The sequence below is a fragment of the Phascolarctos cinereus genome, unplaced genomic scaffold (genome assembly GCF_003287225.1).
Source record: "Phascolarctos cinereus isolate Bilbo 61053 unplaced genomic scaffold, phaCin_HiC Scaffold_3;HRSCAF=262, whole genome shotgun sequence".
NCBI lineage: Eukaryota > Metazoa > Chordata > Mammalia > Diprotodontia > Phascolarctidae > Phascolarctos > Phascolarctos cinereus.
The window spans coordinates 31,069,917-31,094,154 of record NW_027555736.1 but is presented as its reverse complement, the minus strand read 5'-3'; the positions used below and the strand labels follow the sequence as shown (position 1 = coordinate 31,094,154).

The 24,238-nt window shown below is 47.6% G+C and overlaps 1 protein-coding gene across 1 annotated transcript in view; it reads right to left on the bottom strand.

Moving 5' to 3' along the window:
- Nucleotides 1-23,704, bottom strand: part of TSPAN15 (tetraspanin 15) — a 67,912-nt gene extending 44,208 nt beyond the window's left edge. The window contains exon 1 of the mRNA XM_020975184.2: nt 23,517-23,704. Coding sequence (XP_020830843.1) covers nt 23,517-23,615 — 99 coding nt within the window. The 5' untranslated portion in view covers nt 23,616-23,704. The remainder of the gene's footprint in view (nt 1-23,516) is intronic.
- Between the last annotated feature and the right edge of the window lie 534 nt (nt 23,705-24,238).

The following is a 24,238-nucleotide window of genomic DNA, read 5'->3' as shown; positions in this document are numbered from 1 at the left end:
ACATTCTGGAGCCAAATAGAATAAGTCTAATCCTCCCAGGGGACAGACAGCTTTTCAAAAACTTGAAGAGAATGATAATATTCCCCCTGAGTCTCCCCTTCCCCAGGCTAAACATCTCAAGTAAAATACTAGAATTATCCCCAACATCCAGGAGCCAATCAAAGAACTCCTAAAGCAGAGGTGGAAGGGAAGGTGGTCCCTGGTCCCTGTTTCGTCTGTAAAATTAGGGAAGCAGAAAGCAAAGACTGGCTCTCTTTGATTTCCCCTGCACCCACTCAAAGAGGGAGAATACCTAGTACTTGCTGGCTCATCGATTCCCTACTCGAAAGTCTGTCCCCCCTCCCAAGCTGAGTCTTCCAGCAAAGACAGAGAACCCTGGGAAATCTGTTGGCAAAACAATTAAGAACTTGAGCAAAGTTGCAAGTTAATGAAATTAACCCAAACAAATCATCAGCATTTCTGTAAATTACCCACAAAACACAGCAGGAAGAGATAGAAAGAGAAATTCTATTTAAAATAACTACAGGCAGTATACAATACTTGCAAGTTTACCTGTCGAGATGCACACATGAACATGATTACTAAACACTTCACCTAAATAAAGGCAGATCTAAATAACTGCAGGAATAGTAATTGCTCATGGAAAGGCTGAGCCAATATAATAAAAATGACAATACTACCACTTATTCGGTAAGAAAATAAAGAGTTATAAAAGTTCAAAAGTATCAAAAGAAATCAATGGAAAAAACAGAAAGGAAAGAGGCCTAGCAGTACGGATTCGAGGTTTGAGATAAACCATCCTACAAAATGGGAATCACTGAAACAATTTGGTACTGAATAGGAAATGGAGTGGTTGATCAATGGAATAGATTAGGCACACAATATACAGAATCAGCAAACGAGCACAGTAGCCTAGTGTTTGCTAAACCCAAAGATCCCAGATACTGGGACAAAAACTGTTGGGAAAAATAGAAAGCAGGCTGGCAGAAACTAGGCAAAGACCAACATCTTACACCATTTACCAAGATAAGCTCAAAACAGATTTAGCCATAAAGGGTGACACCATGAGCAAATCAGTGGAGCATGGAAGAAATTACCTGTCACATCTATGAATAAGGGAAGAGTTTATGACAAACGAGAGAGGTTCACAGGAGGTAAAATGGACAATTTTGATTCCATAAAATTTTAAACGTTTTTGCACAAACAAAACCAATGCAGCTAAAATTAGACGAAAATCAGGAAACTGGGGGGAAAATCTTTATGGCAAGTTTCTCTGATAAAAGTCTTACTTCTAAGCTATACAGGGAACTGAGTCAAATTCACAAGAATAAGACCCAGTCCCTAAACGGACAAATGGTCAAAGGATATAAATAAGCAGTTTTCATAGGGAGAAATCAAAGCTACTAATAGCATATCAATATGTGGGAAAATGCTCTAAATTATTAATAATTAGAGAAATGCACATGAAAACAAGCTCAGGTACCACCCTACATCCATAAGATTGGTCAAGATAGCAAACAAGGGAAATAACGAATGCTAGAGGGGATGTGGGCAAAATGGGTACACTAATGCATTGTTGATGGAGCTGTGAACTAATCCAACTATTCTGGAAAGCCATTTGGTACTATGCCCCAAATCTGTTCAGCTGCCCACACCCTCTGACCCAGTGATCCTGTAGTAGGCCTATACCCCAAAGAGATCAAAGAAAGAAGAAAAAGATCCATATTCACAAAATATTTACAGCAGCTCTTTTCATGGTGGCAAAGACCTGGAAACTGGGAGGACACCCATCACCTGGAAGATGGCTGAACAAGTTATGGTATATGAATGTGACAGAATGCTACTGTGCTATAAGAAATGATGAAGCGGGTGGTTTCAGAAAAATGTGTATAAATTGACACAAAGTGAAGTGAGAAGAAACAGGAGGGCAATTTACATGGTAACAGCAATATTGTAAAGATACAACTTGGAATGACTTAGGAACTCCAATCAACACAATGACCAGCCAGAATTCCAAAGGACTCATGCATGATGAAACATGCTGCCCAACTCCAGAAAGAGAACTGATGGATTCAGAGTGCAGACTGAAGCATATTCTTTCTTCATTTTGAACATGGCTAATTCGGGAATTTGTTTTGCATGACTCTACATGTTTGTAATGAGTTTTGTTTTCCTTGCTTTCTCAAAGGGTGGGGAGAGGGTGAGAATTCAGAACTGAAAACAAAACTGAATTCTTAAAAAAAAAAAACCAAACACCACATAGGCACAGTAAATTACTCCCCTATCTTAGAGATGGAGCTTGTTCTATATTGGGAGTTCTTAACCTGGGGTTTTTAACACGTGCCTCCCCACTCAGGGGTCCATGAATAGATTTTAGGGGGTCTAAGAATTCTGATGAGAGGAAAAATGACATCTTTATTTACACCAAATTTAGGCTTTCCTTCAATTATGCAAGTAGTGGGGCAGAGCCAAGATGGTGGAGTAAAAGCAGTGACTCGCTTGAGCTCTCCCCCAAACCCCTCCAAATAGCTATAAAAAATGGCTCTAAATAAACTCTAAAGTAGCAGAACCCACAAAAAGACAGTGAAACAAACTTACAGCCCAGGCCAGCCTGGATGGTTGATTGGAAAGGTATACCAAACTAATCGGGGAGGGGATTGTAGTTCAGTGTGGGCTCTCAGGCAAGGCAGGCCTCAGCAAACCTGGAGCAGGCCTCAGAGGACTGAATCTCGGGCAGCTGTGGCAGTTTCCAAACTTCTCAACCCACAAACGCCAAAGACAACTTAGAAGGTCAGTGTTTTAGAAAAGTCTGTGTCTGCTGTGAGAGAGAGAAGCACGGTTCCAGCCCCAGTCCCCAAGCTTGGCCCCCCGGGGCAGCGGCTGCTTCCTGAGTTTCCAGCCTACAGACTGAGGGGGGATCGAGTGGCTGATCAGAGAGGAATTGCAGGGATCTGTCTGCTGGTACAGGATTCTTTTGCTTTGCCCCTGCTTGGATCTGGGTCAGGGTTCTGAGTGACGGTCCTAGGGCGAGGAGGAGTGCTGGCGTGGTGGAGCTTGTAGTGACAGTGAAGAAGAAATCCTCCTCACAGTTCCAAGATAGAAAAGAGTGCTTGTGGTCGGTCACTCATAGACCAGAGCACAGGCCAGGAAAGGAGTAAACACCTAGCCCTTGATCACAGCACCTTGGAAGAACTGAAAATTTACAGTCTGTAGAAGTATCTCTGAAAACAGCTGAACAAAACTCTTGAAGCTTGGGACAGTACATTCTCTACACTGGGAGCAGACTCTTCCCTCAACAGAGTTTATAACTCAAGTAATTGGCTGGAATCATGAGCAAACCTTGAAATAAGTGTCAGACCATAGAATCTTTTTTTGCTAACAAAGAAGATCAAAACATACAACCAGAAAAAGACAACAAAATAAAGCTCCTACATCCAAAGCCTCCAAAAGAAATATGAATTGGTCCCAGGCCTTGGAAGAGCTCAAAAAGGATTCTGAGAAGCAAGTAAGAGAAGTAGAGGAAAAACTGAGTGATACAAGAAAATCATGAAAAACAATTATGAAAGTAGACAGCAAATTTTTCTGAGGAAGGGTCCCATAGGCTTTGCCAGACTGCTAAACAGATCCATGACGTACAAAAAGTTAGGAATCTCTGAGGTAGCCCAATCCCTGAGAGAAAAGCCCAGTCTAGCATCCCCAGTGAATGAATACTTGTCAGACCCAAAAGGACCACATGAACAAATTCAACTCAAATTCCAGTCATTCATTAAACATCTGCCCTTTTCAAATTCTGAGAGCAGAGCAGAGCCCAGAGGGCAGAAGGACAGTATGGGGCAGGGTACTGAACATAGCTACAGAGGGCCTGGCTTGTACCTGGGCTCTGCCACTGAATACCCATATGACCTCAGGTGAGTCAAAGATGTATTCTGAGGTGACTCCTCCCTAGCTCTATGATCCTACGAGCAGACCTGGATGGGGAAGCCCGTACAGGCATACAGCCAGTCTTCTGCCTGCTACCCACCCCTCCACCTGACTCTGGCGGGTTTTTGTGACTCTGTTCTCTCCTGCTTCCCTGTCTAGGTCATCATCCACATTCTCGCCCGACGCGTGAGTGTACCCTCAGAGCTCTGTCCTGGGCCCTGGTCTTTACACACTCTTTCTTGGTGATGCATTTTGTGGGTCCAATTACAGCTCTATGTAGCAGATTCCCAAACCTATCTTTCTCCTGAGTTGCAGTCCCCCATCTCCAGCTGCCTGTCAGAAATCTCTGCCTGAACTTCCACAAGCATCTCAAACTCAACATGTCCATTTTCTTTACTTCAAACTGTCCCACTCCTCTTCACCATTTTCTCTTTCTTCCCTATTTCTATCCAGGAAAGACCACCATCTTTTCAGTCATTCACATTTGCAACCTCAGAGTCATCCTCAACTGCCCCCTCCTCTTCACCCCATGTAGTCAGCCAGCTGCCAAGTCTCTTCTCCACCCACAGAAACCCTAACCTCACCCCACCTCGTTCAGGCCCTCACCAGCTCTTAACTGGATTACTGTAACAGTGTCCCAGTTGGTCTCCCCTCTCAAGTCTCACATTCACTCAGTCCTGCACACCTGTGCCACAGCTACAGCAGCCATCTAACCCTGGCATCCCCTGCAGAAGAAGCTTCTGCGCTCACAGTATCCTCTGCTCTAAAATATACGCTCTTGTATTTGGCTTTTAAAGCCCCTCCCAGGCTGGCTCCGATCTCCCTTTCCAGGATGACTCCCCCTCTCATGCTCATCATTCCAGACACTCTGCCCGGCTCAGGATTTCTCATACACAACATTCCATCTTCCCCACTCCCTTGGCACCTCCTCTCTCGGGATCCCTGGCTCTCTTTACAGATCAGCTGAAAGACAACACCCCACACAAGGCCTTTCCTCTGTCCCCAGTTCTCAATAGTCTCCCCTCTGCCCCCAAAGTCCTGGAAATGACTTGGCAAGGACTTCTGTATTCTATTCTCTGCGTACACATCCCAATCCCTTAAAAAAGGTGCTTGTTGGGTTGAATGTGCCAGGCCCTGTCCTATCATTCATAAGCGTCCTGATTCACTTGGTAGAATGGAAGACATGGAGGTCTGAGGGGCAAGAAAGCCAAGTTTTGGCCCCCAGTGTCCTCCATATCACAACTGAGTTTTGTACCAAAGGGAGGCCATAACCACTCAGGACACCAGCTAGAAAATGGAAGTGATAATATCCTACCTGCCTGAAGGCAGAAAATTCGATTCAGAGTCTAGAATCAGAAGGATCCTTGGAGCTCTGAAGAGAACTGGGCTTAGAGCCAGACAGCTTAGGTTCAAGTCCCCCTTCTGACACTTGCCCATGCAACTTTCAGCAAGGTACTTCCTACCTCTGGGCCTCAGTTTCCTCCTCTGTAAAATAAGGGGACTGGACTAAATGATCTCTAAGGCACCCTTCCTCCAGCTCTAAAACATACATGCTCATGACCACAAAGTCCAAACCCTTTTATCTGACAGAAATGAAAACTGTGGCTTAAGTCAGGTGGCTTGCCCAAGGTCACACAATAAGTAAGCAGAGTTAGGATGGTCTCTGGAGGTTCTAGGTTTCATGCCTGTGACTGTGGGAAGCTGAACCTGAAATCCATGGGACTGAGAACAGACCAGAACCAGACCAGACATCAGGAAAATATTCCAGATGCCAAGGATCAGAAGAAAACCTTGTCAGTCTTGGAGAAGGAGGGCAAGCTGGAAGTCAATGGCGGGGAGGGGTTTCCTCTGACCCCAGAGGGAAACTCTTCAAGCCTAAGGAAGCTTGGGGGGGGGGGGAGAGAAGGTCCAAGCCATCTGAAAAGCCAGAAGGATGCATCACATGCTAGCTGCAGGTTTCACTGCCCACGTGTTATTTGTATTTTTCCACCTCCACTTGGGCAAAGAAAACAAGGAGAAGACATTGAGTCACTGCCACCTCACTGCAGCCCCCATTGCCGCTTCCACCTTCTATGGTCCCAGGAATGCAGGCTGTGCTCATCTTTAAGGTATCAAGAGGATATCAAGGGATGCAGATGTCGGAGGTGGAAGGGAGGTACCTCAGAACAAAGCTGGGTCCAGGGAAAAGGCACTGAACTTAGACTTGGAGGGCCCGGATTCCAGTCCCAGCTTGGCCACTTATCACCTGGGTGACCCTGGGCAAGCCCCTCAACCTCCCTCTCTGAGTCTCAGTTTCCTCACCTGTAAAATGAAGGTGGCGGAGTCAATGGCCTTCCTGCTGAAAAGCCACGACTCTGTGATGCTCTGGCCTCAGGGCTGGAAAGGATTTAGAGATCCTCTAATAATAATAAAACAATGATAAAGCTCATATTTCTAAAGCACTGTAAGGTTGGCAAAACACTTTACTTACATCATCTCATTTGATTCTCCCAATAGCCCTGTGAAGTAGGTGCCAAGTTTGCAGAGGTAATAAGTGTCTGGGGTGGGATTCGAACCTAGATCTTTTTTTTCCCCACTGTATTCTAATATAAATTTATTTATTTTTAGTTTTCAATATTCACTTCCACAAGTTTTTGAGTTCCAAATTTCTCACCCCAAGATGGCATGCATTCTGAATACCCCTTCCCCTGGTCTGCCTTCTCTTCTATCTCTCCCCCCTCCCTTCTCTTATTCCCTTCCCCTTCTATTTTCCTGTAGAGCAGGACAGACTTCTGTACCCCATTTCCTATATTTCTTATTTCCCAGTTGCATGTGAAAACATTTTTTTTAAAACATGTGTTTTTAAAACTTTGAGTTCCAAATTTTCTCCCTTCCTCCCTCCCACCCACCCTCACTATGAAAGGCAAGCAACTCAATATAGGTTGTACATGTGCAGTTATGCAAAACTCTTCCTTAGTAGACATGTTGTGAAAAACTAACTCTATATCCCTTAATCCTATCCTGCCCTCCCATTTATTCTATTCTTTCTTTTGACCCTGTCCCCCCTCAGAAGTATTTGCTTCTGATTACCCTCTTTCCCAATCTGCCCTCCTCCCTATCACCCCTCTGCTCTCTTGTCCCGTTCTCCCCCTATTTTCCTGTAGGGTAAGACAGATTTCCATACCCAATTGAATGTGTATGTTATTCTCTCCTTAAGCCAAATCCTATGAGAATAAGATTCCCTCATTCCCTCTCACCTTCCCCTGTTTCCCCTCCACTGTGAGAGACTTTTCTTCTGTTTTTTTTTTTGTGAGATAATTTACCCCATTCTACCTCTCCCTTTCTTCTCCGAGTATCATCCTCTCTCATCCCTTAATTTTATTCTCCAGATATGACCCCTTAATCTTCAACTCACCCTGTGCCCTCTATCTATGTATATATACATAAAATTTTTTTCCTTCAACTACCCTAATACTGACAAAGTTCTCATGAGTTACAAATATCATCTTTCCATGCAGGAATGCAAACAGTTCAATCTTAATAAGTCTCTTATGATTTCTCTTTCCTGTTTACCTCTTCATGTCGAACCTAGATCTTGAGGCTCCAGCTAGAGGCTGTTATTATCCCCATTCTACAGATGAGGACACTGAGGTTTGTGGAGAAGGTTAAGAGACCAATCCAAGATTGCATGGCTAACAAATATTTGGGTAAGATTTGAATCTAGGTCTTACTGAATCCAAATCTAATACTCTAGCCACCAACCCACACTGCCTCCTGTAGCCAGACCAGGTTTCTCATTTTACAGATGAGAAAAACAAAGGGCACACAGGGAAGTGATTGACTCAGTGAGTCAGAGGCACAGCCACAATTAGAAACTTGTCCCCCTTTCTCCCCAGGCGTAAGAGAGGAGGAAAGTGTTCAATCCAGTCCAAAACAGCATCAAAGCTCCCCAAGTTATAAACCGTGCCAGGGTCTGTGCCTGGAGCCTGCTGGGAAAGGGAAGGAACATGGCAATGTAGCGGGTTGGGGGGGAGGGGGACAGGGACACCTCCCGGGTGAGGAAATCCCTGCTCTGAAACTTGTCTTCGAGGGCTGCCTAAAGGTTAAATGATTTACCTAGGGTCACACAAAAAGTACATGGGTTGGGGCCAGTAAGAAACACGGAGAAAACACTTATTAGAGGCTTACTCTGCTTCTCCAGGTACTGGGCAGAAGACTAGAAAAACAAAGATAAGCAAAGTGCCTGGCTTCAAGTAGCTTATATTCTAATGGGGGGGGGGTGATGCTGAAAAGGACGGGGAGGGGGAGCAAGGCTTCCAGCCAAGGGAGCATGGCTGGGGCCCCTCCTGAAAGGTGGTCCAGGCTAGCTCTTGACAGTCAGGAGAGGGGGCCCCTGGGCAGAGGCATCTGCTGGGCCAGAAGGAGGATACTGTCAGCAATATTGATATCAACACTGAAAGGCTTACAAAGCACTTCATGGCATGCCCATGGCCACCTTTGCCCTGTAGCTACTGCAGGGATTCTTCGTTCCATTTTACAGATGGAACAGTGGGTTCAGAAGAATAAAAGGGCCTGCCCAGGGTTCCAAGGCTAGTGTCAGAGGCAGGTTTGAACCGAGGTCTCTCCTGATGTCAACACCAGCACTTCTCATTTCACCACTCCTGGAGGAAAAAAAAAGCTAACCCCTCTCACAGAAGGAATCTTCCCTGAATTACTCAGGAATCACCAGATTTCTGGGCTCCTGGATCCTCTGTGTGGCTGGGGCTCACTGCAGAAGGAGTGAGTCATACATGTGATTCAGGCCTCCTCCTCAAGCCAGGCATCTCAGTAAACATCCCTCTTACCGGGCTGAATGCCCTCCTTAAAGCTCTTCTGTAAGTCATGTCTCTCCCAGCCCCTGGAAAGGCCAACCCTGCCCCCACACATCCCCAGTGACTGGGGATCACCAGCCTGAAGACCAGCCTGGGCCAGGAGGGAGCATCTAGAGGTAGTTTCGGTTTTGAACTCAAAGGAGCAGGTGTCTGGCGTGGGGAATATTCGGGCTGTTTGAAGGCCAGCTGGCTTTTCCACTTATGGGCTCCCCAGCAGCGGGCCTCCACCCATCCACTCAATCAATCAATTACTCAGTCAGTCAGCCTCTGTCAGGAGCTCACTCCGCAGCAGGCTGAGCTCCAGCCCGGCACCCACTCAACATTCCTGCTAAACCAGACTCATCTCTTCCCACCTCCGAGTCCTGGGGAAGCCCTCTGTGCACATCTGAAGCATCCTCACAAAGATCCAGAGCCAGACGGGATCTCACAGGCCAGCTAGTCCACTTCCTTCCCCATTTTACAGATGAAAAAATTGAGATCAGCTTGACTTGCAGTCACAAGCAGTAAGCCTCAGGAGGGGGCTTCCCAGAGCCTGGAAGATTAAGAGGCAGGGCTATTGTCCCTCTGCCCCTGCCCAGTGAGAGCAGCGGTCAGTCAGAAAACATCCACGGTCAGTCAGAAAACATCCACGAAGCACTACCTCGTGCCAGGCAAGGATCCCAAAGAGCTGGGGGTACAAAGAAAGGCCAGACCACCCTCCCTGGCCTCCAGGCGCTAGCAGGGTCCTTACCAGACCGCTACAGGACAGATGGAGGAGAACATCAGAGGGGAGGCAGCAGCCCAGGGGCTACCAAAAGAGGCCTCTTAGAGACAGAGATGAGTCTGAAAGGAAGCCCAGGGACATGGGGGTGGGGAGCTTCCAGGCACAGGGGGACAGCCCAAAGAAAATGCTCCGAGGGAGGCCAAGGGTCCCATCTGAACTGGAGCAGAGTTCATAAAACAATCTCTGGCCTCAGGGAGCTTACATTCTAATGGGAGAAGATAACACAAAGAGGGCATCTACATGGAGCCACAGTGCACTGAGTTCAAATCTAACCTCAGACACTTACTAACTGGGTGAAATGGTTTGCTTCGGTTTCCTGATCTGTAAAATGAGTTGGAGAAGGAAATGGCAAGCCACTCCAGTATCTCTGCCAAGAAAAAATGTTTGAAATACATGACTTCATAAAATCCTACATTTAAAGCAGGAAGAAACTCTAGAAATCATCTAGACCAACCCCTCCTTTTAAAAAGAAATGAGATGATTGGCCCTAGATCACACAGATAGGAAAAAGCCCAGACGATATTTAGACTTGTTGATATTTAGAGGTTGGGGTGCTGGGACCCCAAAATCACAACACGACACCCCAGGCAGGTCCTGCCTGAAAGAATTCAACCCAAGCCTTCTTTCAGCCAGACACAAGGTTTATTAAAGATCTGCCATATTGGCCAGACTCTGAAGGAATCTGAACATTTGTGAGCTATGCTAGATTGTAAAAATCTGAGCATTATCTTTAGCAAATCATCTGCATTTCTGAAATGCTTCTCTTCAGTTTCTTCATCAGCCAACACCTGTATGGATAACCTGAGGGGCAGCTAGGTGGCGCAGTGGATAGAGCACCGGCCCTGAAGTCAGGAGGACCTGATTTCAAATCTGGCCTCAGACCAAACACTTGACACTTAACTAGCTGTGTGACCCTGGGCAAATCACTTAACCCCAATTGCCAAAAAAAAAAAAATTTAAAAAGAGAAAACCTGAGAGCACTTTACCAAGAGCTTGTAAGCCCAAAGGTGCTTGGTCAATAGGAGCCATCCTTAACTCTTATTTTTCCAAAGAAGGAAACAGAGAGAAGGGCTCAGCGCCTTCTCCAAGGCCACACAGCCCAGAAGGGCCAAAGCCAAGCCCAGCAATCTTCCTCCGACACCATACCGCTTCTAACAACCATGGGAGGGAAGGAATCTATCTATTTTATAGATGGGGAAACTGAGACTCAGAGAGGTAAGTGGCCAGCCCCGGGTTACTCAGCACCTCAGCAGCAGAACAGGCATTCTTTCACTCCCCCACAGCAGCCCCACCTGAGCTGATGCTTGTAATTGCTGACAAACTGTCTGAGTGACTAGGGCTGGGGCTTAGCAGCTCTGAGCCTTAGGGAGACCCTTCCTCATACACCCCATCTCCACCCACCCTGGATGGAAGAGGAAAAGGCAGCTCAAGGGACCATCTAGTCCAGCCCTTTCTGTCACCACACAAAGGAGGAAACCGAAACCTAGGAAGCGGCCCAGGCTCACAGACTCCTTCTTGGTCTGGCTTCCTCTGGACAAGGCTCCTGGTAGTTAGACTAGGAGGGGACCAGCAGATGGAGAAGTCTCCAGGGATTCAAGGACGGGAAGGGATGTCAGATGGAAGAGAGATTAGATTTGTTCTGGGGAAGTGGGGGAAGGGACTGGAGGTCACTATTGGGTATGAGGCAAAAACAAAAGGCTTTAAAACTTTTTTTTTAAATGGGAGAGGAAGGATGAAGCTTGAAATCCAGTTCCTATCCCAAAGGTCCATCACTAAGGATGGCCCTGGTGTCAATGTCTTCATGGGACGTCAACACCCTCCACTAACCCAGGCCCAAACCCCCGCCCTCCCTGCCTCAGTAATCATCTCAGTAAAGTTGGCCAACTTCCTGGAGCTGAGGCTCTCTAAGGGGGGGGGGGGTGTTGGGGGAAACAGACACAGAATACTGGGAGATTTGAGTCATAAACACACAGGCTCACTTCCTGCTTCTGACACTAGCTGTGTGACCTTGGACAAATCACTGAACCATTCTAGTCCTGTTTCCTCATCTGCAAATGGAGATAATAATATATACAGTGCCGGGGCAGCTAGGTGACAGTGGATAGAGCACTGGCCCCGAAGTCAGGAGGACCTGAGTTCAAATCCGGCCTCAGACCAAACACTTGACACTTACTAGCTGTGTGATCCTGGGCAAGTCACTTAACCCCAATTGCCTAAAAAAAAAAATAATATAGACAGTGCCTACTTCACAAAGTTATTGTGGGGGGGGGAGTGGGAGGGAGAGGTTGGACCCACAATTTCACAAGTGTAGGGAACTGCTGGTATGCAAACTTCCCCCAGCAATGCAGACAGAAAGTCTTGGAGAGTTCTCGGTGACTGGCGGATTGCCAAGGTGAGTCAGTCACCTAATAGTGTCACAGGTGGTCCTTGCTCCAAGTCTCTATCACATGACATTGCCCATAAGCACCATGGGAGGTGGGCAACTTCTTATTATCCCATTTTATAGATGAGGAAACTACCCCATCTCTCAATGGAAATGACAGTTGTATTTTCTTGCTGGGATATTTTCTTGACTTTTTAAATCTACTTTTGACAAATGCTTTATATTAAATTTAATGTTTTATTCATTTTAGTTAAAAAGCATATTCTATTAAAGTATTTATAATTAATTATGTTACATTAAATTTCTCCAAGAAATGGTAAAAATCTCCATGATGATTCTGATTGTTAGCTACCCTCAGACACAGAGTTTCAAAGACCTTCAGAGTTCAAAGGACCTGGTCTTCCTACCAAGCCCCAGAGAAACTTTTCACCTGGTCTCAGAACAGGTTGGCACAAAAAAGCCTCTGGGAATGGCAGCTTATCTGTGTTACTCAGAGCTCCACCCAAGCCTCGGATAGAGTCACAAGAAAAGAACCCATTAAGGACGATAAGGAGGGAGAAAGATCAGGTCACAGAATCTCAAAACACCAGAAGAAGCTAAGAGATCTTTCAGGTTCTCCAGGTTTCTTTGTCTGACAATATATTATACAGTATGCTACATCACTATTATACATATATATGTATATATGATATGTTACATCTATGGATCCCCACTTCTGAAAAAAAAATAGGGAGGGAGGTGTCCCTAAATACCTAATATCCTGAAGGTGGGGTGGGGAGCCTGTGGCCCTGAGGCCACATGTGGCCCTCTAGGTCCTCAAGTGCGGCCCTTTGAGGGAATCCAAACTTCACAAAACAAATCCCCTAAACAAAAGGGTTTGTTCTGTAAAACTTGGACTCAGTCAAAAGGCCGCACCCAAGGGCCTAGAAGGACACAGTTTCCCCACCCCTGTACCTGAAGTAAACAAGATAAAAACTCATTAGTCCTGTTAGAAAGACCCTAGTCCCAAAGGAATCAGGCTTCCAGTAAATACTGATGCTGTCTGATTATCATCTACAAGGGAAGGTGTCCACCAAGAAGGTTGAAAATTGGACCCTAACTTATCCTTTCTAATTCTCATTTCCCACAGCCTCCTGCTGCTGCAGCCTTCCCCACACCTATACAAGGTGTCTCCCTCACAAAAAGTAAACTCCTGGAGGGCGGAAGGGTTTTTCACCTTTCTTGGTATCCCCAGAGGCTACTACCCTGCTTGGCGCTGAACAGGTACTAAATAAAGGCTAGTGGATTAATTGTGTGTTCCCGGCTCTTCTTCAGGGACAAGGATACCATTATAATCACAAAACATTCAGTTTCCCCTTTTCACAGTTCTTTCCATTTATGCTGATGAGTGGGTATTTCCCTGATTTTCCTGATTTAATTCAGGTCAGTTCCTAAAAGATTTCCCACGCTTCTCTAATTCTTTATAGTCAGTATTTATGACACAAAATGTTACTTCACACTTATGTACCCCAATGTGTTTAGCCATTCCCCAATTGATGGGCATCTACCTTGTTTCCAATTCTTGGCTTCCCTTAAAAGTGTGACCCTTTAAATGCATTTGGCCCCCAAGAACAGAACAAGGCGTATCTACCCACTGAACTTCACCTTAGATGGGCGGGGGAAGGGCTTTTGACAGTCGCTTATAATCTAGGGACCACCAAGTGGATCAGACTACGGAAGGCCTTAAGGTGGAGGCCTAGCTCCAGTCTTTACGACTTGGGTGTGACACTGGCCAAGTCTCTTAAACTCTCTGGCCTCAGCTTCCATAACAGTAAGATGAAGACCAGGATCTCCAAGGACCTTCCAGCTCCAGACAGGCCAATGTTTCTCTTCTGCCCAGCTCTGATAGCTCTGCAGATGCAGGAGAAAGGCCTACAGGGTCTGAGGCCGGAGGAGACTGACTGACCGGCTACATGTCCATGAGTACATCCCTGAGTCTCCTTGCCTACAAAGTGAGAGATCTGGCCTTCAGGGCCCTCCAGCTCAGAGTGGGCTTCTCTTAGCGTCCACTGAGATCACAGGAGTTTCCTTGGCTCCTATCATCATGTGGGTCCCAGAAAACCACCAGACTGCTCACACCCAGGTCGTCCCTCATACCTGAATTGGATCACACTCTACCCCAACAACTCCACCTCTCCTTGTTGAAGGCCCTCCCTTCAAGGCCCAGCTCAGCAAACACATCCTCCAAGAGGCCCTCCCAGAGAGCCCATCTCCCTCCTCCCACCCCAACCACCCCAAACTCTCCCTCCTTCCATTTCTCATGACAAGGGCCTTCAAAATCTACCACGGGGCACTCTATGTTCTAAGGCCTCTCCAGTTCAGACATTCTGTGTTCTATGCTCTAAGGCCCGTCACGGCTCTGATGTTCTATGTCCTAAGGCCCTTTTCCAGCCCTGATATTCTACATTCTATGTTCTAAAGCCCCTTCCAGCTCTGATACTCTACATTCTATGTTCTAAGGTCCTTCCCAGCTCTGATATTCTATACTCTTATGTTCTAAGGCCTTCCCAGCTCTGATGTTCTATGTTCTATGTCCTAAGACCCCTTCTAGCTCTGATATTCTATGTTCTAAGGTCCTTCACAGCTCAGATGTTCTATGTTCTAAGGCCCCTTTCCAGCTCTGACATTTTATGTTCTAAATTCTAAGGTTTCTCTCTCTCTGATGTTCCATGGTTCTATCCCTTGTCCCATTCTCTGGAATTTCACATTATCTTTACCATACATCCCAAATCTCTTGGAAGGGATGAGGGGGAGGCCTCCTCCCTACCCTTAAACCCAATATATTAGGAAACTTTAAAAAAGCTAGATTGAAATAAGGAAGTCATTTCTGAAGACCATGAGTTCACTTTGTTGGTGCCGCTGGCTCAGACTATTATGTCATTCTGAGGTCAAAGCTCTTTTCCTGAGGAGCTGCTTTGCAATCCCAGCAGGGTGCCAGGTCAGATGCCCAGGGACTCTAATGAGAAAACCAGATCTTCCAGATCTTCTGCTCTCACTCCCCTTCACATTGGTTATTGTTTTTTACATGTTTTCTCCCCACTATGAGAAAGTCCTCCCTAACTTGGAATCCCCAAGGCCCAGCAGCAAGCTTGCTCAACTGTGGGTTACCCAAACGTAGGCTACTCTTTCCTACCTAAGACCCAAGGACCGTGGATTTAGAGCAGGATGGGAACTCAGAGGCCATGCAGGCTGAACCCTTCATTGTACAGATGAGCAAACTGAGAACAACAGAAATGACTTGTAGAGGGTCATTCACACAGACAGTGTGAGTCTGAGGTAAGATTTGAATCCTGATCTCTGGCACTCCAAATCTGTGTGAATCCTTCCAGCTCTTCAAGGTCCAGTGGCAAACGCCAGTTCAAATTCAGACTGTCTTCCCTGATCCCTCCCTGGCACTCCCCTACCCCTCGGCAGGAATGAAAACCTTCTATAAAAAACAAAAGTGATAGCCACAGCACTATTCAGTGATATTTGCAAAATGCTTTACAAGCATTATCTTGTCTGAGCCAAAACACAACCTGGAGAGGAAGAAACTTTTACTTTGACCTGGCCTGTGACTGCATTAGAGGAGCAGGTTCCTGGGGGAGCTCTCTGGTTCAAAGTCACATGGCCAGGATGTGTCAGGTAGCACTTGAACCCAGATCTTCCTGGTTCTAGGGACCAGCTCTGTATCCACCAGTCCATCTTGAGGTCAGTACTACAGGCACTATTATCCCCATTTTACAGAAAAACAAAACAAAACTGAGACTTAGGTTGTGATTTAACTAGGATCACAAGGCTAGTAACATTTGAACTCGGGTCTCTCTGGAGCCATAAATCTAGTCCAACCCCCTCATTTTACAGATGAGGAAACTGAGACTCAGAGACATAAAGGGACTGCCCAAGGTCACACAGGTTACTTCCTGACCTCAAAGCTGAAAGAACATGGGAGTAGTGCTAAAAACCCCTGGATTCCAGTCCCTGCTCTAACAAGTATGAGGACATGCCTTTGAGCACCTCAGCTGCTTCTTCTGAAAAATGGGCACAATGCTACTTACAGTCCATACCACACAGGTACTTTTGAGAGCAAAGTGCTTTGCATAAACTTTCAAAATGCTACAGAAGTGAGAGTTGTTAGTACTTCACCTCCCAAAGCTGCAGCTCCTCATCTCTAATTTGTTTAACCAGATTCCTGCTTTCACTGGTGTAGGGAACCAAAGGTGAGGACATTCAGCACCCAATCTATCTTTTGGAGCCGCCATTTGTAATACTGGGGTCCGATTGTACCAGTCCTCCCCCTCTCTTACAAGAGAGTTCTGGGGCAGCTAGATAGCACAGTGGATAGAGCACCAGCCCTGGAGTCAGGAGGACCGAGCTCAAATCCGCCTCAGACACTTGACATTTACTGTGTGACCCTGGGCAAGTCACTTCATCCCATCGCCCAGCCAAAAAAAAAGAAGAGTTCTTTGTGAACCTGGAAATGTCATGTAAATAAGGAGCTATAATGACCAAAGACTGGTTGTTGGTGGGGGGCTGGGGACAAACAGAGCAGTGCTTCATCAGCACACACACATCCCCCAGGACAGATGCTAGCTCACAGCCCCTCCAAGCAGATTGGTCATCCCTCTCTAGATAAAGTGATTTACCCAGAATAACAAAACCAGGATGTATCTGAGATAAGGTTTCTCTGACTCTAAGACCAGCCCTGGCCTCTCCACAGGAGAAAGAGCAGAGGACATGGTTTTGAATCCATAGTGCCTAGGAAAGTCACCGAAATTCTCAGTACCTCGGTTTCCCTGTCTATAACATGAGGGGGTTAGACTGGATGGCCCATGAGTTCCCTTCCAGCTCTGAATCCATGATCATTTATTATTAGCTTCTACATCAACACAGAAACACCCCCTGAAATCCACCCAGCACAGCTGTAAAACTGCCTTCCCTATGGTCACCCACACTCTCTGGGGACCCAATTTCACCCTGAAACCTTGGCCTACCTCAAAACCGCTCTGGGGAGAGATTCTTCTCCCACAGAAAAACCCTTTTAAAAATGGATAAACGCCCTCGGAAAGAAACCAGCAGCAGAGGAGAGCAGGGGATGTTTATCACTGCCGACTTTGGAAAGCAAACAGCCCTTCGCCCCTGCTTAGAAACAATGACAACTGGGTTTCACTGTGAGTGGTTTTCAATGCCAGGGCCCAGCCGGCCTTTCTTTTTGCCAGGCAGGGCTGACTGGGAAACCAGTTCCTGATAAACCTCTCCTCCGGCCCCCCCCCCATTCAAACCGGGAAACCTGAGGAGTAGCTGGCTTCATGTACTAATGGAAGTCTGTGGTCCCTGGAGGGATGGGGTGTCAGAGGTTCTCAGCAACCACTTGAATCCCAGCTCTGCCTCTTAACTAGGTTCATAACCCTGGAAAAGTCACTTATGCCCCCTAGGCCTCCGGATCCTCCTCTGTAAAATGGGGGAACTGACCTAGATCAGGGAGTTCTTAATGGGTGGGAGGGGGCTGTTAATACATTTTGATAACCACATTTTCAGATGATTACTTATTTTATTTAAAACATTTAAATTTAAAACATTCTGGGATTTAAAAACATTCTGGGAAGGGTTCCATGGTCTGGCTTCACCACATTGCTAAAGGGACCCAGGACCCCCCAAAAAAGAATGCCTAGATTGGATGATAGCTAAGGTCCATTCCAGCTTTAAAGCCTAGGATCCTCCCTCATCCACCTTAAACCTCCCATGGGATGGAGGAGTGGAACCTGGATGGGGAGCCCAGTGCAGGCTGCCAGACTCTGACTCTGCTGCTTTGCAGCTTTGGGGCTGGAGAAGAGAGCCTTCACCACTGGACCTTAGTTTCCTCCTACGTAAAACGGGCGTGACAACCTTGCAGTACCAACCACGAGGGAGCCATCCTGGGGGAGAGGCCGTGATGAGGAGGTACGTAGACATTCCTATTTGCCACTGAGAGCCTTAGGAGGTCTGACCACTCTTTCTATCAGTTCTCAGCTGGCCCACAGCTTAAGAACCACCAAATGAATGAAATTAGAAAAGGGGGGGGACTGGACAGGATGAGGCTGAAGTCTCCAGCCAAGCTCTTGACAAGAAAGGGGAATGGACCTGGTTCTCAGATCTGTAAAATCACCAGGTTGAACTTGAACCTGGCTCATTAGAACAGGGTAGGGCAGAAGGAGGAATTTTTCAGGGACTAGGTTAGCAATGAGCCCTACAAGCTTTCTTTACCCGCGATCCACAAGTCCAAAAAGAGTTCAGGGACAGCTTGCAGGGTGTCCCTATACTTGGAGGAGAAAAAAACAGGGGCAGCTAGATGCGTGCAGTGGATAGAGCTCTGGCCTTGGAGTCAGGAGTACCTGAGTTCAAATCTGGTCTCAGTCACATGATACTCACCAGCTGTGTGTGACCCTGGGCAAGCCACTGAAACTCAGTAAGCAGGACAGTGACAATTAGACCCCACGTCAGAGGCAGCTGAGGGATCCAAACGGATAACTGGGAAGTAAGCCTCAAAAGGAAGGGATCTGAGATCTGGCCAATGACTGCTGGGGCTTCAAGCTCAGCGGCTGATCACAGACCAGACAGGAAGGGGAATGTCCAGGCCCAGACATGGAAGAGAAGACACAGGCAGCGTCCTCTTCCTCAACCACAGTGGAGTGGGAGGAGGCCATGGCTGTAGAGCAACTACACCATCATGCTTGACCCAAGCCAGCAGAATTCATAAATTATCACAGTTATTAGCTGTGGAAGTACTCCTAGGAGACCAGCTGGCTACATCGACTCATTGTGATCTGTGTAAGACTATACAGCTAAGTTAAGGGCAGCTGGGTGGCACAGTGGATAAAGCACTGGGCCTGGAGTCAGGAAGACTTGAGTTTAAATCTCTTCGCAGACACTTCATAGTTCTGTGACCCTGGGCGAGGCCCTTCACCTGGCTTGCCTCAGTTTCCTCGCCTGTAAAATGAGCTAGGAAAAGAAATGGCAAACCACTCCAGTATCTTTGCCAAGAAAACCCCAAAGGGGGTCACAAAGAATTGGACACAACTGAAAACTACTACACAATAGCAACACACAGCTAGTAACTTAACGGTGCAGCTGGGACTAAAACCCAGGTTCTACACTCCTAATCTAGGCCCCAGTGGACTACGCCAGTCCTTAGGAGAGGAGTTAGAACATGAAAAGATTCACTTGTCAGGGAGCGAGGGGTGGCAGATAGAGAGCTAAACTCAGGGTTTAGAAAGTGACCTGCATTCAAATCCCACCCCCTGACACTAGCTACATGATCCTGGGCAAGTCAGTTAACCTCTCTGCCTCAGTGTCCTTTTTTCTCAAATGCAGACTATAATGCCTGAAGTACCCAGGGGGTACTTGTTGTAAGGTGTAAATGAGATCACACCACCCAAGGCAGAAGGCGGCTAGGTTCTGAATCAGAAGAATGGCCTAAGATCACCTACTAGCAATGAGCTATTGGGCTGGTCATTTCTCCTCTACAATCCAAGTTTTCCTATCTTGCAAAATGGAAGGGGAAAGGTGGATTAAAGGACCTCTGAGACCCCTTTCAGTTCTAACTAAATGACCCTGAGATACACATGTACACCATATGTATATATTTTATGTGTCTTATATACACTATATGCATTATATAATACAAATACACACGAACAAAACAAGGCTTTGCAAACTTTAAAGGACTTAATGAATGCCAGCAGGTAATCACGCAGTGACTAGGAGAGGCCCTGCGTGGTGCAAGCACAGGCCAGTGTTGCCTATTGTGCAGCGTGTGAAGTCTTGTGGTGACTTCTCTTATTTTCATAAACTTCATTCTGATACAATGTAGCACTGTAGAAAGTAGGTGCCCACTGTGTTCTCCATGCAGAGATTTCTGGGTGGGCCAAGTCTTCCTCCTCCACGCCTCTCCATGCAGCTGCCAAACTGATGTTCCTAAAACACAGCTCTGACCATGTAACTCCTCTAAATCCCCAGTGGCTCCCTATTGCCTCAAAAATGTCATTTCATTGGTATAGGGTACTTCTAGGTGATGAAACTGGAGTTGCCAATGCAGATCAGCTCCTCCTCTGTGACTTCCATGTGTAGAGAGCTACTTAGAGTCAGATGACTTATCCAAGATCACAGCTAGTCAGAGGCAGGACTCAAGTCTTCCCCAGCTCCCCATCTACTAAGCCATATCACCTCTAGGACAGACAACAAAAACCTCTTTGTATGGATCTTGCATGGACTTATATGTATGATAATATTTAATAGGGCAGCTAGGCATCGAAGTGGATAGAATGCTGGATTTAGAGTCAGAAAGATCTGAGTTCAAATCCTACCTCAGACACTAGCTGTGTGACCCTGGGCAAGCCACTTAACCTCAGTCTGCCTCAGCTTTCTCACCAGTAAAATGAGCATAATAATAGCACCTCCTTCACAGGGCCATTGTGAGGATCAAATGAGCTAACATTTTAGTGCTTTGCAAACTTTATAATAATATATAAATTCTAGCTTATTTTATGCGTATGCACATACTGCATTCCATATTAGAACATAGATCCTTGACAGCAGGGCCTGTTTTTGTTTTATTTCTTATATTCCCAGCACTTAGCACAGTGTCTTGGAATACAGTAAGGTCTTAATAAAACATATACTAACACCCTCCCCAATCTAGCTCCTGCCCACCTTCCCAAATATTTTGTATTACTCCCCCTTTATGTCCCATTGGTATGCCCCTTGAGGGGCACAGTAGCCCAGTGGAAAGCGGTCTCATTTGGAAGTCAAAGGACCTGGACTTGAAACCAGATTTTCCCACTTAATACCCTGGCCTCCTGGCTGTTCCAGGAACAAGACACCTCATCTCAGCATTCAGCCTGGTTGTCGTCCCCCCCCCCAATTCCCCTCCCTCTTCTGATGGACTAACACCCCCACCCCCCACCCAGCCCCACACCTTTCCCCTGCTTCCTTCAAGACCCAACTAAACCCCCACCTTCTCCAGGAAGTCTTCCCCAACCCCCTTAACTATAGTCCTTTCCCTCTGTTAATTATTTCCAATTTATCACATATAGAGCTTTCTTTGGTATACATTTGTTTACTGGCTCTTTCTCCCATTAGATTGTAAGCAGAGACCATCTTTTTTGCATCTCCAGCTTAGCACAGGGTCAGGCACACACACAGCTGACACTCAGTAAATGTTTATTGATTAACACTAAGCGAGTCACAACCTCATTCAGTTCCTTACTTATAAAAGGAGGCACTTTTTTTTAAACTGAACTCATGATTTTCTTGATATAAGGAAGTTCAGGTAAGAAAACTTCCTATCACAAGGCAGATCTGCACCTGTTCTCAATTTGTAGTCAGAGTTGCCAAGGGCACTGAGAGATTAGGTGATTTGCCCAGGAGGGTGTGTCCAGTCTTGCCTGAAGCCAGGTCTTTCTGAACCCAAGCCAGTCTCATCCCAGCAAAATGCAGATTGAATGGAGTTGTCAAATTCAGGGCCCTCACCTAAAAGGCACCAGACACCTCCACTATGGAACTTTCCCAAAGCATCTCTCTCTCTTTTTTTTTTATTAATTAATTTTGCTATATCAACAATCACTTAAATAAGATTTTGAGTTTTAAATTTTTCTCCCCTTCCCTCCTCACCTCCCTCCCCAAGACAGCAAGCAATCTGATATAGGCTATACATATACATTCCTATTAAATGTATTTTCACATTAGTGATGTTGTAAGGGAGAATTAGAACCAATAGGAGGAACCACCAGAAAGAGGAAACAAAACACAACAAGGGGAAAAAAAGCAAATAGTATGCTTCGATCTGCATTCAAAATCCATAGTTCTTTCTTTGGATGTAGATAGCATTTTTCATGATCAGGCCTTTGGAGATGTCTTATACCCTTGCATTGCTGAGAAGGGTTAAATCTATCAATATGAGTCATCGCACAACGTGGCTGTTACTGTGTACAACCTTCTCCTGGTTCTGCTCACTTCACTCAGCATCAGACCATACGAGTCTTTCCAGGTTTTTCTGAAGACTGCCTGCTCATCATTTCTTAAAGAACAATAGCTTCCACTACATTCATATACCATAACTTGTTCAGCTATTCCCCAACTGACGGGCATCTTCTCAATTTCCAATTCTTTGCCACCACAAAAAGAGCTGTTATAAATATTTTTGTACATGTGGGTCCTTTTCCCATTTTGTATGGTCTCTTCGGTATAAGCCCTAGAAGTGCTACTGCTGGGTCAAAGCCCAGAGCATCTATTAACAGAAGGGGCTACAGTAACGTAAACCAGAAGCATATGCAATCCAGCTTTTCCCATTAAACCAGGTAGGAAAACCGCTTGGCATCTTTGAGAGGGCTGCCTGGGGCACTGAAAGTTTCCGGGGGTTAATAGCACAGTCGAGTTTACCTAGCAAAGGTTACCAAGCACTCTCCGCTCAACCCTATAGGCTGTTAATCGAGTATGTTATCAGCCTGCATTTCAGAGACGAAGAAAATTGATCCTTAGAGAAGTAAGTCATTTACCCAGACACACATGCACTTAGTTGCCTCAGACGTGATTCCAAATCTTCTGATATAAAGCCCAGCACCTCCTTCCCCACAGGAGAGCGACCCTACCCTAGACACACCCTCGCCAGGGGCACAGGTGCTCAGCCAACATTTCCTACCTCTCGATTATCTCGGTCCCGGCCACCTCCCTTTCCTGAATCAATCATCTCTACAGCTTTAGCTTTATAGCTGGAAGGGACCTCCTTACGGGTCATCCAGTCCAACTCTCGTTTTATAGATGAGGAAATTTAGACTTGAAATCCGGACAAGCGGAGGACTAGTCCAGGAAGTGACTCCGGGTTCCTCCACTCCAAATCCAATAAGCACCGCACTTAATTAGTTTGCTGCTAATGAATGGAATCCTATTTCAGCTGCCCTGGGGACCAGTCGCGCCGGACCCGAAGGCAGAGAAGGGCTGGGGTGCACATCACTGCAGGGGGAACCCAAATCAAGTCAGGGGAATAAGTATGAAGAGATCGCTCAATGTAGCCGGGCACCTTCCCGTAGAGGCTGGGCAGGCTCCGCACTGGCATCCGACCCTCCCTCCCTCCCTCCAGGTACATTCTCCTGGGCTCCAGCGGAACTGCCAGCTACTTCCCCAGGGGGACTGGGGACTTGTGGGAGGAAGCGGTCGGTGGTCCTCTTTCATTTTCCTCCAGTAACCCTCCTCCGGTTCATTCCTTCCCTTCGCGCGTCCCGGCCCCGCCCCCCGACTCAGGGTCGCAGTCCCCCCTTCCTCCCAAGGCTTCCCTTTTTAACCCTCCCCCACGCTACCCTCCCCCCAATCCCTTCCCCTCTACGGTCAGCTTTCTCACGCTCACACTCTTCCTTCTCCCCTTCCTCTCTCCCCTGAGGTCTGCCCCAGGCCAGGCTTTCGGAGAGACCCCCGCCCACCCGGGGGGAGGGGTCTCGGCCGAGAGCTCCCCACTGTCAGGCGGCTCTCCCCGCGGAGCCAGCCCGCCACCGCCCCCGGCTCGGTTCCCTCGGTGGGGGAGGGGGAGAGGGGTCGGCGCAGGGTCACTCACCCAGAAGAACAAGGAGTAGACGATGAGCGAGAACTTGAGGCACAGGTAGGAGAAGCGTGCGCAGTAGCGCACCTGCCCCGAGTCCTCTATGGCCATCATCCTCCCGCCGCCGCCGGACCCCGACTCCGACGCCCGGCCCGGCCCGGCACGGCCCGGCCCCACCTGCGGCTGCAGCTGCTGCCCCGGCCCGGCCAGCACCCCGCCCCCTCCGCCGACCGGCAGCGGCGCGCCCCAATCAACGCTCCCGGCCCTCGGAGGCCGCCAATGGGCGCGTCAGGGGCGGGGCCTCCCCGGAGGCGGGGAAGGGGCGGGGGCTGCGGGGGGGCTGGCCGGGTTGCTCCGGACGCGCACGGCTGGCGCCTCCTGTGTGCATGCTCGCGAGCTTCTGCAGGGGGCTGGCTACCCTCTGATCGCGGGCCCCTGGGAAGCCGGGGGGGCCATGGGTCCCCAGAAGCGTCGCCTGCAGGTGTGGAGGGAGCCCACGAGGGGGACAGACCCGAGGGCACGCGCGGAGATGGGGGATGGAGAGGGGCGCGTGCGCCCCTCGAAGGCGGCCGGATCGGGGGCTCCCCGGACGGCCCAGCCGCAGCTCCCGCTGGCCGGAGCCCTCCCTCCAGGGAGCCCTTGAGCAGGGACCCTGGCCCCCCGAAGTCTGGTGCATCCAGCGGGGCTACGGTGGAACCGGCTGTGTGCGGTGTCGCGTTGGACGGTGAGCCCCTGGA